Source organism: Mus musculus, chromosome 11 (genome assembly GCF_000001635.26).
Source record: "Mus musculus strain C57BL/6J chromosome 11, GRCm38.p6 C57BL/6J".
Lineage (NCBI taxonomy): Eukaryota > Metazoa > Chordata > Mammalia > Rodentia > Muridae > Mus > Mus musculus.
Genome location: NC_000077.6, coordinates 62,457,422 through 62,471,620, shown reverse-complemented (window position 1 = coordinate 62,471,620; position 14,199 = coordinate 62,457,422). Strand labels below are relative to the sequence as shown.

The window sequence follows — 14,199 nt, the reverse complement described above, 5'->3', positions numbered from 1 at the left end:
GTGGAATTCCAAAATGTAAAGCTGTGAGCGTTGATGAGGATGTTGAACAAGTGGGGACCACAGCACTTTGTTGGTGGGAACACAGAATGGTACAGCTGTTATGTGCCAACTATCAAATTTATTTATCTGTTTATTTATTTATTTATTTATTTACTTACTTACTTACTGGGTTTTTGAGACAGGGTCTCACTATGTAGCCCTGGCTGGCCTAGAACTTGCTATGAAGACCAGGCTAGGTCCACCTGCCTCTGCTGGGATTAAAGTCATGTACCACCATGCCTAGCCTACTCAGAAATTTAAACACTATCACAATGTGACTCAACAGTTACCTTCACAAGAACATCCTTAGAAGAATTAGACACTGGTATGCCAATAGGTACTTCTATGTCTTAAATTTATCGAGTCCTTGGTCACAGCAGTCAGGGTAGATTAAAGCCAACTGCAGCATCAACAGAGGACCAAGGAAAACAATGACACATACACAGAACAAAAACATTACTCAGCTACAAAAACAAACCAAGTGGGGCTGGGATATGGCTCAGTGGTAGAGGGCTTGCCTAGCATATGTAAGGCCCTGGGTTCAATCTCCAGTACCATCACTCCTGCCTTGCCCACAAAATGGGAAGAAAGTAGATGGGTATGGTGGCATAGGCCATAATCCTGGTACTCTGGGAGCTAAGACAGGAGGATTGTGAATGTGAGGCCATCCTGGGTCATGTAAGAGTTTGAGGCCAGTCTGCTATAGATAGTGAGATACTGATTCTAACAAAACAAAGTTCTGAAACATTCTACTGTCAATATTGATGAGCTTAAAAATATTAAGGTAATAAAAGCCATATATAAAATAACACTGACCGCATGGTTCTATTTATATGAGGCACCTAAACAAGCAAAGCCACGGAAACAAAGTAGAATCTTAGTCACAGAGCTAGAGGAAGGAAGGGATGGGGGGTTATTGCTTAATGGGTTACAGGGTTTCTCTCTGGAGTGATGAAATCTGAGTGATGGTTACATAATCTTGAGAAGGTACCTTAAGAATGTTCAAAATAAGCCAGGCATGGTGGCGCATGCCTTTAATCCGAGCACTCGGGAGGCAGAGGCAGGTGGATTTCTGAGTTCGAGGCCAGCCTGGTCTACAGAGTGAGTTCCAGGACAACCAGGGCTATACAGAAAAACCCTGTCTTGAAAAACAAACAAATAAACAAACAAACAAAGTTCAAAGTAGTAAATCTTATAGATATTTATGACACAAATGAAAGAAACCTTAAAAACAAAAACCAGAGTTTCACTCTATAAAACTCTTCCAGGGGTCATGTGATACAGCTCAGCAGATAAAAGGATTCAATGACCAGCCAGATGATCTGAGTTTAGTCACCAAGACTTAGGGTGGAAGGAGAGAACTGAGTCCATATGGCATGCACAGGCCCATACATATACATACATCCATACACACACATATATCCATACACATACATACATACACACATACATAATGCATACATTCATACATGCACTACATTATTAAATGTGATAAAACTTAAAAAAAATTGGGGCTGGAGAGATGGCTCAGAGGTTAAGAGCACTGACTGTTCTTCCAGAGGTCCTGAGTTCAATTCCCAGCAACCACATGGTGGCTCACAACCATCTGTAATGGGATTGGATGCCCTCTTCTGGTGTGTCTGAAGACAGCTACAGTGTACTCATAAAATAAATAAATACAACTTAAAAAAATTCTTTAAAAAAATCTAATTATGAGTTATTATGAAATATAAATTATACCTTTAAATTTGGTAGAACATTACTAAAATTTTTTTTTAAAATATGTGTGTGTGTGTGTGTGTGTATGTGTGTGTGTGTGTATTTATACATGTGAATCCATGCCTGAAGAGGGTGTTAGATTTCAATGAACTGGAGTTACAGTAGTTTTCGGTCACCTGACACAGGTCCAGAATAGAACTCAGGTCCTTTGAAAGAAAAGCAAATGTTCTTAGTCGTTGAACCATTTCTCCAGCCCCTGAAACAATAGTAAAGGATCTTTTAAGGGGGACCCCCCCAAGTACACATCTAAATCAGGCCATACTTGTAAGTGGTGTCGTTTTTCACTATTTCCAAAAGGTTGGACTATATTTGTATTTTTATTCACAGAAATACTAATGTTGTTAGTTTCTTTGACCTGTAACTCATAGGTGGTCATTAACAAAGCCCAACACACCAAGGAGCTGTCTTTTTCTCATGACCATAGGCATATGTGTCCTAGATGGAACACGGAGCCTGAATGAGAACAGTGTCTGCTCACTGAGGTGAAGGTATAAAGTGTTTCCAGTCCTAAGTTCAAGGTGCCTGACCTGTAGTTGGCCACATCCATTCTACACTTCTGACACGGGAATGATGCTAGCATTTTGTTTTCCTACCCCTGAATCTTTAAGGTTCACAGGTAATGTTTGTCACTGTAGAATCTCACTTTGATCTCTGAAATGATCTCCTCTTCAACTACCATTTCTTTTATAGCTTTCCATCGTTTAATCAAACCTTCCGGTTTTACACTTACAAGTCTGGCACAGTTGGTTAGAGTTCTTAGCTAGCAAGCATGACTCCCTGGGGTTAATACCCAGGACTTGGGAGGTAAAGACAGAAGGATAAGAAGCTTAGGGTTATCTTCAGCTACACAGTGAGTTTGAGGCTAGCCCCGGTTAGATGAGACCTTGTAGCAACACAAAAACAAACAAGCACACACCTACCGCACCGACACAAAAGAAAATCACCTTTCCCAGGTCTAACTCAGCTGGGGATGTAGCTCAGTAGCAAAACCAAAGCAAAACAAAACAACAAACACTCCGAGTAAGTAAATAACCAGCAAGACAGCAATATTCTCTTTAAAAACTTATATTTGTGTGTGTATGTGTGCGCGCACATGTCATGCATGCACGAATGCATGTCGCAGCATGCATTCAGAGTATTGAAGAAAACTTTTGGGAGCTGGTTATTTCCTTCCACCATTTAGATCTTGGCGATCTAAACTCAGGTGTCAGGCTTGGTTACTGGTGTTTACCTGCTGGACCATTTTACCAGCCCAATATTTCTTTCTGAGACAGGTATTACTTATGTTGCCCAGACTGGCCCTGAACTCCTGGCTTCAAGTAATCTCTCTTTTTTCAGCCCTCCAAGTAGCTAGAACTCTAGGCATGTATCATCAGGTCCAGCTAACACCATCATTTTCTTTTCCTTCCCTTTTCCCTTCCTCTTCCTCTTCCTCTTCCTCTTCTCTTCTCTTCTCTTCTCTTCTCTTCTCTTCTCTTCTCTCCCTCCCTTCTTCCCTTCCTCACTCTTTCTGTCTGTCTGTCTTTCTGAGATAAGGTCTCATGTATCCTGTAGCCCAGGGTGCACTTGAACTACCTTTGCAGCCAAGGATGTCCTTGATCTCTTGGTCTTCTTGCTTTTACCTCCTAACCGCTTGGATTACCAGTATGCACTTGACTTAACAATAACATTTTTTTTTTTAAGAGTACACTGTCACTGTCTTCAGACACACCAGAAGAGGGCATCAGATCCTCTTTACAGATGGTTGTGAGCAGATTGTTTCCTGGGAATTGAACTTAGGATCCTGGAAGAGCAGTCAGTGCTCTTAACCGCTGAGCCATCTCTCTAGTCCAACAATAACAGTTTTACACGCACTTATACACTGTTTTCTGTTGTTATTGTTTTGTTGTTGTTGTTGTTGAGACAGAGTTTCTCTGTGCAGCTCTAGCTGTTCTAGAGCTCACTCACTCTGTAGATCAGGCTAGCCTCAAATTTACAGAGATCTGCCTGCCTCTGCCTTTCAAATGCTGGGATTAAAGGTGTAGGCAGGGCTTTACACTGTGAAGTTCTTTTTTTTTTTTAAAGATCGATTTATTTATTTATTTATTTATTTATTTATTTATTTATTTAATATGAGTACACTGTAGCTGTCTTCAGACACACCAGAAGAGGGCATCAGATCCCATTACAGATGGTTGTGAGTTACCATGTGGATGCTGGGAATTGAACTCAGGAAACTCAGGACCTCTGTAAGAGCAGTCAGTGCTCTTAACCACTGAGCCATCTCTCCAGCCCCCCTGTGTAGTTTTAAAATAGAGCTGAGGGCCTGTGAGATGGCTTAATGGATAAAGATATCTGCTGTAGCCTAGGCCCCACATGGAGGAAGGAGAATTGACTTCTGCTCTCTGACCTCCATAACACACACACACACACACACACACACACACACACACACACACACACACACACACATGCATACACATGAACACAAAACAAATAAATGTTAAAAAATAGGGTCAGAGTACAGGGTTATTTGGCATATAATTCCTAAGGTAACTGTAGTTATCAGGAAAAGGTAAGTAAACATACATTTTTCAAATGTATAAAGTCCTAATAAGAAGCTGGAGAGGCAGCTCAGGGGTTAAGAACACTTACTGCTCTTGTAGATTACTTGGATCTAGTTTCCAGCACCCTTATGGTGCCTCATAACTGCCTGTAACTAGTTCCAGGGGATTTGATGCCCTCTTCTGACCTCTTCAGGCATCAGGCATGCATGTGGAACACTTGTGTGCAGGAAAACATATTCATACACATAGGAAATCTTTAATTCTAATAAACTTGCAGTTAACCCGTCAGCACAAGAGCTTATGAAGGGAAGACGGCAGGGCATTTCCTTCTGTTAGTCACTGGGAAGCTCTGTACTCCTGGTTGCTGTGATCACATAGTAACCATATCATGTTGTGATGCAGCCACTTCCTCTTGGGGCTGACATGCCTCTCTGTAGGCCATCATGGAGCAGACTAAGGTAGTGACCTAGATCTAGTCATGGCAACAAAACAAGCAGAATAGCGATAACTAGGTCTGAGGTAAAGGAAATGGCCCTTCTAACAGGCCCTGCAGAAGGCAGGGAGTGACTTGAGACTGTCACTTGAGACTCAGCCACTCCTTCCTATCTCTGGCTGCATGTGGTCTTGTGGTCATGCTGCCCCTCTCCAGCCCCCAGCATCTAGGAGGGAGAAGGCCGGAAATAGTCAGCATTTCTGGGTTGGGGCTTTCTGGTGATGTGTCTGTCTTGGAGTCACCTATGCTCCTAAAAGGACCTTTTGTAAGGTCACTGGCTCATCACCTAGACTTGGAAAGAAGCATTTCTTTGGTGTGTTGGTCTGGGGTCAATATTCATGTCTCCCCAGCAGAAGCCATGGGATATAGTCTCTGTATTTAGACAGTAATGTGTTGCACATGCCTGTGTTCATGCAGGAGGAGGCCAGAGGTTGATGTTAACTGTCTTCCTTTATCATCCTCCACTTTATTTTATCTTTTGGTTTCTCAAGACAGGGTTTTTCTGTATAGCTCTGGCTGTCCTAGAACTTGGTCTTAGATCAGGCTGGCCTTGAACTCAGAAATCCCGTCTTTGCTTCCTGAGTACCATCCACCACAGCCCAAAAATTATTTTTGGGGACAGGGTTTCTCACTGAACCTGGAGCTCTCCATGGGCCAGGCTGGCCGGCCAATGAGCTCCAGGGATGGGATTTTCTTGTTCTCCCCCATCGGGCAGTGCTGGGTATATAGATAAGTGCCCAAGGTCTATGTGGCTGCTAGGGATCTGAGCTCAGCTTCTTATGCTTGAGCCCTCTTCCCAGCCCTTGAAATCATATTCTCATGTTTTTAAATATTACTAATTTATTCCATTCCCTTTAAAAAGTTTTCTTCTAAAGTTATTAGATGTATTCATTTTATATGTGTGTTTTTAGCCTAACACGTATGTGCACCATGTGCTTACATGATATCCATGGAGGTCAGATGAAAGCATATGATCCCCTGGAACTGCAATTACGGTTGTGAACCACCATGTGGGTGCTGGGGATTGAACCCGGGTCTTCTGCCAGAGCAGCAATCACTCTTACTCAACGAGCCATCCTTCCATCCCCAAGTTATTCCATTCTTAACAGAATACAATCAATACTTGAGAATTTTTTTAATAAAAAGAAATTTCAAATGTATTTGGTTAGAAAAAACAGCATTAAACTGTCATTTTCTCTCTCTGTTCCACTCGAAGATAAGGCCTTATGTAACCAAAGTTGGCCCAAAGTCAGAGGATAACCTTGAACTCCATCCTTCCACCTATACCTACCAGGCACTGGGGCTATGGCCATCACATGTGCCTTAGATTACACCTTTAGGCTGAGTTTAAATGTTTCTAAGAAGGAACACTGTGAAGAGTTGTTAATGACTAAAAAGGAATTTAAAATAACTCAGTAAGCTTTATTTTAGGAAATACGGTGAGTCAGATGTCTGCTGAAATGCTGACCAGGTGAGATCAGAGGCAATCACATTTGAGAATATATGACTGAGGAGAAAGTTAGGGCAACATTTGCAGAATGGAAACAAAGTAGCCCAAGTCCCGAGGGATTAGATCCAGGGCAAGTAGCAGCTGCACACATTGTTCTGCAACCAGGCTTGGACCATAGCTACAAATGAGGGACCTCTACACAAAGAAAACCTTCAAAAACCTCCACTTTCAGAGATGGACAAACAGCAACCACAAAGCCCACCCTACACAGCGATGCTTAGACTTCACTTCTTTAGGAGGTAAATTAAGAAAAATGTTAGTCCTCAGGCTTAGACTCCCATTCAACTTCCCTTGGTTTGAGTGAGTCTACTCTAAAAATAGCTCCAACAGTATCTCTAGCACCACATGAATCTCCAGGAGCCTGATGCTGCCTATCAGCAGATGGCATAGACTTCTCTCCAAGGACCTAGATGAGATTTGGGCCCACTTCAACAGAGGAAATGCAGCAGAAATGAGACTGGAGGATTTCTAAAGCAGCAACATGGCTGCCCCTAGATTCTCTCTCCGGACACCTGCTCCGGAACCCAGCTACTCTGTTGTCAAGGAGCAGAAAGTTACTTGGACAACACATCACATGTAGAGGTTCTTACTGAAATTGCAGCTCCTGGTTTGGGGGCCCTCAACTGAGGTTCTCATTATGAACTAGATACTGTGCTTTGTCTGTAACCATGCGACACTTGGGTTTGGACCCTCGACTTATACTACTTTTCTGATTAAAAATCTTGAGTGATCTGGGGCAGGCAATGGCTTTAGCCAAGGCAAATGTAAAACATCAGGGGTGGGGAAGATGACTCAGTAGGTAAGAGTGCTTGCTGCTCAAGGCCAAGGACCAGAGTTTGAATCCCTAGTACACACATACAAAACCTCTGTGGTCACTATACCTGTATTCCTAGTGCTGTGGCAGGGCTGGAGACAGAGGCTTGGTAGCTGCCAGCCTAGCTCTAGGTTCAGTGAGAGACCTTGTCTAAAAAGGAATGAGGCAGAGTTATAGAACAGAATACCCTCTGTCCTCTTCTGGCCTCTGCATGTGCATAGCAGCACACACAAATGTACATATAACACTCACTCACACATACAAAAATACATATTGGAAAAATTGAATCATTAATCTGTTACCACAAATCTGGTAACACATGTGCACATAACATATAAGGGGAAAAATCACAAAATACACATAGAAAAACCCAGAATAAGTTATAAGGATAAACAGAATTAGGCATACAACTACTGAAATTGGGTGTTATTGGAGATCTATTTAACTGAAGACATCAAGGATAAGAGTGTAACAGAGATTGTAATGTGTAAAACCCTAGGCATGAGAAGCAGATTAAAGGACAGAATTGCATAAACACCATCTTGGTATGTGTGTAAGACCTTAACTGTAACACCAATAACAGCCAGATATGTGACTACAGTTCTAGTTACTCGGGAGCCAAAGCAGAACAATCACAAGTTTGAGGCTGGCCTGGATAACACTGCAATACTAAAGGACTGGGGTGTGGGTCACTTTTAGAATACATGCTTCATTTCACATGCTCAATGCCCTGGGCTCAATCCCAGCACAGAAACCAGAACCAAACAAGACTCTTAACAGATATGAAAGAAGGCCAACAGAAATGAGACATCAAAAAGTGATAGCCAGAAAGGCTTTATGCTATTGTTATGTCCTCTTCTGACACCAAGTCAGTAAAATTCCAATGTGTGTGTGTGTGTGTGTGTGGGGGGAAATGTCAGTAAGGTTTCTCCTTGAATAATGACCAGCCGAATTCTAAAAGTATTTAGAACAAAAAAAAAAAAAAAAAAAAAAAAAAAAGGTCCCAACAAGCAGGGCTGCCCAGAGCAACAATCAGAGGTTTGATCATATTGGGTAACCACACTGTAAGTTCCAGTCATTTGACTGGTGAGATGGCTTAGCAGTAAGGTGCTGAGCCTGGTAACCTGTCTGAACCCTGGAATTCATGTAAGAGTGGAAGGGGAGAATCACTCCACAAGGCTGTCCTCAACCTTCACACATATGGCATGACCTATATATACATACCCTCACCACAAACATAAAAAATACATATAGACAACAGATACACACACACACACACTATACAGGTGTATGTATGTATATGTGGGGTGCTTTATTCAGACAGGATTTCTGGTTTCATTGTGTAGCCCTAGTTGTCCTGGAACTTGCTCTATAGACCAGGCTGTCCACAAACTCACAAAGATCCACCTGTCTCTGTTCCCCAAGTGCTGAGATTAAAGGTGTGGGCCACCACTGCCTGGTAAAAATAACTTTTTTTTAAGTTAATAGTACTTAAACCAGAGATGTCAGGGCTGGAGAGATGGCTCTGCGGTTAAGAGCACTTATGGCTTTTCCAGAGGATCTGGGTTCAGTACCTAGCATCCATCTAGAGGTTCACATTGTCTGAAACTCCAGTTCCAGAGGATCCAATGCCCTTTCCTGGTCTTCTTGGGCACCACATACAGAGTGATTCATAGACATATTCAGGAAAAACAACTGTACAAATAAAGGTTAAAAAAAAAAAAAAAAGAGGAACCTTTGACCATAAGAAGAGTATGGAGATGGGCTAGAGAGATGGCTCAATGGTTAAGAGCACTGACTGCTCTTCCAGAGGTCCTGAGTTCAATTCCCAGCAACCACATGGTGGCTCACAACCATCTGTAATGGAATCTGATGCCCTTTTCTGGTGTGTCTGAAGACAGCTACAGTGTACTTACATATAATACATAAATAAATCTTCACACACACACACACACACACACACACACACACACACGAGTCAGAGTATAGGATCCCAAATGAGTTAGTGGCACAATTTAGAGGGAAAATGTTGCCTTTCATGATTCCAGTCTCCCCGGACCCCTCCCTTTGGTTTTACAAGACAGGGTTTCTCTGTGTATCTCTCCTTGTCCTGGAACTCTCTATGTAAAGCAGGCTGGCCTCGAACTCAGAAATTGGCCTGCCTCTGCCTCCCAAGTGCTGGGATTAAAGGCATGTGTCACCATGCCCGGCTACACTATTTATTTATTTATTTATTTTTCAAGACAGGGTTTCTCTGTATAGCTCTGGCTGTCCTGGAACTCACTTTGTAGACTAGGCTGGCCTCGAACTCAGAAATCCGCCTGCCTCTGCCTCCCGAGTGCTAGGATTAAAGGCATGCGCCACCACACCCGGCCACTTTTTAAGATTTAATTTTATTTTCATTTATGTCTAATGTGTGTCATGGGGTGGTATGTACATGTGAGCTCAGGTGCATGGAGAAACCAGGAGGGTGCTGAATCCGACACAGGCAGTTAAAAGCCTCTTCAAGTTTGTGCTGGGAACCAAACTTAAGTCCTCTATAAGAGTAGCAAGCCCCTTTCACTGCTGAGGCACTTCTTTTTGGGGCCAGGTAGATGGCTCAGTGGGTAAAGGCACTTGCTGCCAAGCTTGATGGCCTGGGTTCAACCCCAGTGACTGTTAAGAGTGGAAGGAGACAACCAACTCCTGTAAGCTGACTTCTACCATGTATGGTTCATGGCATGCAGGCTCTTCTCCCACAAATGAATGTAACAGATGAAAACAACAGTTTGATGAACTAATGTTTCTTAAAACGTATTTAGATATTTCATCAACTGACACGGCACGGGAAGCAACTGGGCAGTCTGGGTGTGATGGTTTAGTGCAACTAGGAGCCACAGGGTCTTAGCTCTTTCTTGTTAAACTCTTAATGATTCAGTGTCTATTTGGGAAATGAAACTAGTATCATCTCATTGGATGGCTGAGGAAAACCGAGTCACTACCTCCAGAACAATCCCCCCCCCTTTTTTTTGCTTCTCCCTTCCCCTTGAACTGAGGATGTAGTTGGGATAAACTATTTGAACAAGACTTAACTGCCTAGAAAGTTTATTATCCCTCCTCCATATATATGCTTCTTTTTTGAAGCCCAGATCAAAAGAAAACCTATTTGGAGCCTTCTTTAAGGAAAACTTTTTTTTTTAATATTTTTTTTATTACGTATTTTCCTCAATTATATTTCCAATGCTATCCCAAAAGTCCCCCATACCCTCCCCCCCACTCCCCTACCCACCCATTCCCACTTTTTGGCCCTGGTGTTCCCCTGTACTGGGGCATATAAAGTTTGCATGTCCAATGGGCCTGGAAAACTTCTGAAAAGAGAATCGGTACTCTTCTCTACTGCCTGCCCACTGCACTCTCTCCATTATACTGCTACAGTTTTCTCTATACTATGCTCTATGTTTGTTTTTGTTGTGAGCCTAGCCTTTAATGGCTGAGCCATCTCTCCAGCCTTTACTACGGTATATTAAACATTACTATATTCTTGCTTTTTACTACAACAGCGACCAATTAAAAATGGCAAGTTGGATTCAGAGGAAATAAAGACAACAGTAGGGGTACTAACTGCTAAGTGAATGTTTATATCTTTTATTAGATAAAGATTTTGGGAGGCTGGGTGTCCGGCATGTTTGAGACCTTTGACTCAAACCTAAGAACTGAAAAAGGACAAATTGATTTCTTGATCCAAATTTTTTTTTTTCTTTCCCGAGACAGGGCTTCTGGAACTCACTCTGTAGATCAGGCTGGCCTCGAACTCAGAAATCCGCCTGCCTCTGCCTCCTGAGTGCTGGGATTAAAGGCGTGTGCCACCACCACCTGGCTTGACCCAAAAATTTTAAGTTCTATTAAAAATAATCTAGAAAATATTAGAGGACATACTGAACCCAGACTATCTTGCAAACAAATACAGCTATGATGCAAATCTTGAAACATATTTGTGAATAATTCAATTCTAATAATTATAAAACATAAAACAAGGGGGCAAGAGAGATGGCTGAGGTTTAGAGTAATCTATGCTCTTCCTGGAGACCCAGAATTCAGGTTCCTGTACTGACCTCCCCTCCCCCCAAGACAGGGTTTCTCTGTGTACCCTGGGCAGTCCTGGAACCCCCTCTGTAGACCAGGCTGGCCTCGAACTCAGAGATCTGCCTGCCTCTGGAACACTGGGACTAAAGGCATTTGCCACCCCTGCCCAGCAAGTTCCCAGCATTCTTATTGTAGTTCACAACTGGCTATGACTCCTGTTCCAGGGAATCCAACACCCTCTTTTAGTCTTTGTGCACACCATGCATTCATGTGCTACACATACATGCATACAAGCAAAGCACTAATACATAAAATGTAAATTAAAAAAAGAAAAGAAAAGAAGGTACTCTTTCCTTGTTTGGAGCCTCTCCACTCTCAGGAGTTTTTTTTTTTTTTTTCTTTAATAAATCTACATTAATTCTGTTTAAAAACCAGAAATAATTCTCCCAAATTCAGCCAATTTTATAAATCAATCCTGATGATTTCTGTTTAAGATCAGTTATTAAAAAAAGAAAGCCGGGCGTGGTGGCGAACACCTTTAATCTCAGCACTCAGGAGGCAGAGGCAGGCGGATTTCTGTGTTCGAGGCCAGCCTGGTCTACAAAGCCAGTTCCAGGACAGCCAGGGCTATACACAGAGAGAAACCCTGTCTCGAAAAACCAAACCAAACCAAACCAAACCAAACCAAACCAACCAAACACCCGAAGAAGCTGGGCAGTGGTGGCGCATGCCTTTAATCCCAGCACTTGTGAGGCAGAGGCAGGGAGATTTCTGAGTTCTCGGCCAGCCTGGTCTACAGAGTGAGTTCTAGGACAGCCAGGGCTATACAGAGAAACCCTGTTTAGAAAAACAAAAAAACAAAACAACAACAACAAAAACACCCCTGGCCCCCCAAAAGAGAACAACACAACAACCACATGGGAAAAAAGGTCCTGAGCAATTTTGAAAATCAGCTTTATTGAGGTATACTTTGCTATAAAATTCACCCACTGTATGTATACACTTCACATTGTCCAGTCATCACCATATTTAGGGTATCCTGGTTTTCTCGTTTGTTTTTGTCTGTATCATTATTCAAGTCTCATTTTTGAAGAATTCTTTTAATAATAGCTGGGTACAGATGAACTCTAAAATTATCTATAAATGTATTTCTATTTGTCTGAAGTTAAACAAAAAATCTCCCAATTTGACACATGAATCTTTGTAGCAGAAAATGGGTTTCAAAGCAGCAGGAAGGTCTTTTGCTATTATTAGGAAAGAAAGTTGGTGGGCTGAGCAGACACCATACAGCTCAAATTGTCTGGTGCATGATTTTATTTGATCCTTTTGCAAATAGACGGTTCCTCAGGATAACAGGTCAGGCACAGCGGCTCACGCCTGGGATGCTAGATTACAGTGAGACTGTCTTTATAAAAAACCCAAAACATCCAGTACAGTCGCAGTTCCCAAAGGAACATGAAGGTACTGAACGGAACCAATGATGAACAACCACTTTTCTGCTCCTCGATTTGGCTAGGATGGAATTCGCTCGGGGTTCCCTAACCTATCTGGGAAGTCGGCTGTTTCTGTCCCCAGACTGACCAGCACAGAGAAAGTAGCTACCTACGACAGAAAACCTTTCCGGAAGAAGTTAACTAAGATCGGTTAGTTCCCTAACCCAGCGACCCTCCTACAGTCTCCTACCTGAGGAGAAGCAGAGCAGGGACACCTGCTGCTCCAGGCGTGCCAAGCCTAGCATGGTGGGAGCAAAGAACATGGCTTCATCGTCCGGGTGCGCGATCACTACAAGGGCCCGGCTTCCGGCTCCCGGCAGGCCCGCCTGCTCCGGAGACCTCATTCGTTCCGCTGAGTTCCAAACCCGGAGGAAGCCCCAAGTCAGGACAGCCACGGCCACACACAAGAAACCCACCAATTCCATGCCGGGTAAGTGGCACTGCGCCTGCGCAGGAAGGCAGGCTGCGGGTGGACTCGGGTTCCCTGCGGGAAAACGGAACCGGCTGAAACTGCGTTCCGTGGGTCAGAGTGCGGCGGCGGCTGGAGACCAAGATTCGTGGTCTAGCGTGGAAACTTCCACCCATACTGCCCCGTCTCCTCGGTGGCGGAATCCTCTATCTGCTCCAGTTTCAGAGCTCAGCCGCACTTTGCGGTCTTAAGTGTCTTTCTTACCGTTCAGTGTGCTTAAAAGGAAGGAAGCATTTTTAGAGTTATTTTGAGATCGCGTCTCTCTCTGCGTGTTCCCCTAAACTCACTATATGCAGACCATGCGAGTTTGCAATGATTCCCATTCCTTTGCCTCCTGAGCTGGGATTTCAGGCGTGTCAGCACGCCGGCCAAAAGGGAAGCATTCTAAAACAAACGTCAGCATTCTCCTTTCAACTCGTTTTATGACTTCAAACTTTGTATAAAACAGCCCGTTATCCGGAATAAAAGTTTTTCCGAAGCGGGTCACCGTTTGTTCTTTCTCAGATGGCGGCTTTGCAAGAGGAAAAAGTAAGCGGCTAAGAGGAAATGTCATTTCACTCGAAGGGTGAGGTCGGCAGGCCCCTTAAGTTTTCTTAAGAGGCAGAGATTAAGGAGCCACGCCGTGGAGGAGGCCTCGCCCGCCATGCCGAGGAACACTCGGTGTGAAATTAACGTGCGTCCCAGCCACGTGGGCTGAGGTTTCTCTTTGGCGGCGAGGGGACGGGGTAGCCGCTTTGGCGGCGCGCAGGGGTCGCAAGGCTAACCTCGCGCCGGGCTCCCGGTCCTTTCCCACGCCTGAGGGGAAGGCCCCGGGCGCGCGGGAGTGGCAGGCTCGCGGGGACGCTCCAGGCCGAGGACGCGATGGCTGCCACGGCGGCGGCGGGTCGGGCCGGAGGCAGCGCTGCCGGGGCGGGCATGAGTGCGAGGGACAACTTGAAAAGAACCGGCGCGGCGTCCGCGACCCAGGAAGCGAGGCCGAGGTAAGAGCCGCACT

At 44.0% G+C, this 14,199-nt stretch overlaps 1 protein-coding gene across 2 annotated transcripts in view; it reads right to left on the bottom strand.

Annotated features, from left to right (window-relative positions):
• Pigl (phosphatidylinositol glycan anchor biosynthesis, class L) overlaps nt 1-13,180 on the bottom strand; it is a 57,597-nt gene extending 44,417 nt beyond the window's left edge. Inside the window, exon 1 of one of the 2 annotated variants that reach the window (NM_001039536.4) lies at nt 12,927-13,180. In NM_001039536.4, the coding sequence (NP_001034625.1) occupies nt 12,927-13,161 (235 nt within the window). In that variant the 5' untranslated portion in view covers nt 13,162-13,180. Of the gene's footprint in view, nt 1-12,173 lie in introns of those variants that run through there. The other variant, NM_001364771.2, reaches the window with a different exon arrangement.
• Between the last annotated feature and the right edge of the window lie 1,019 nt (nt 13,181-14,199).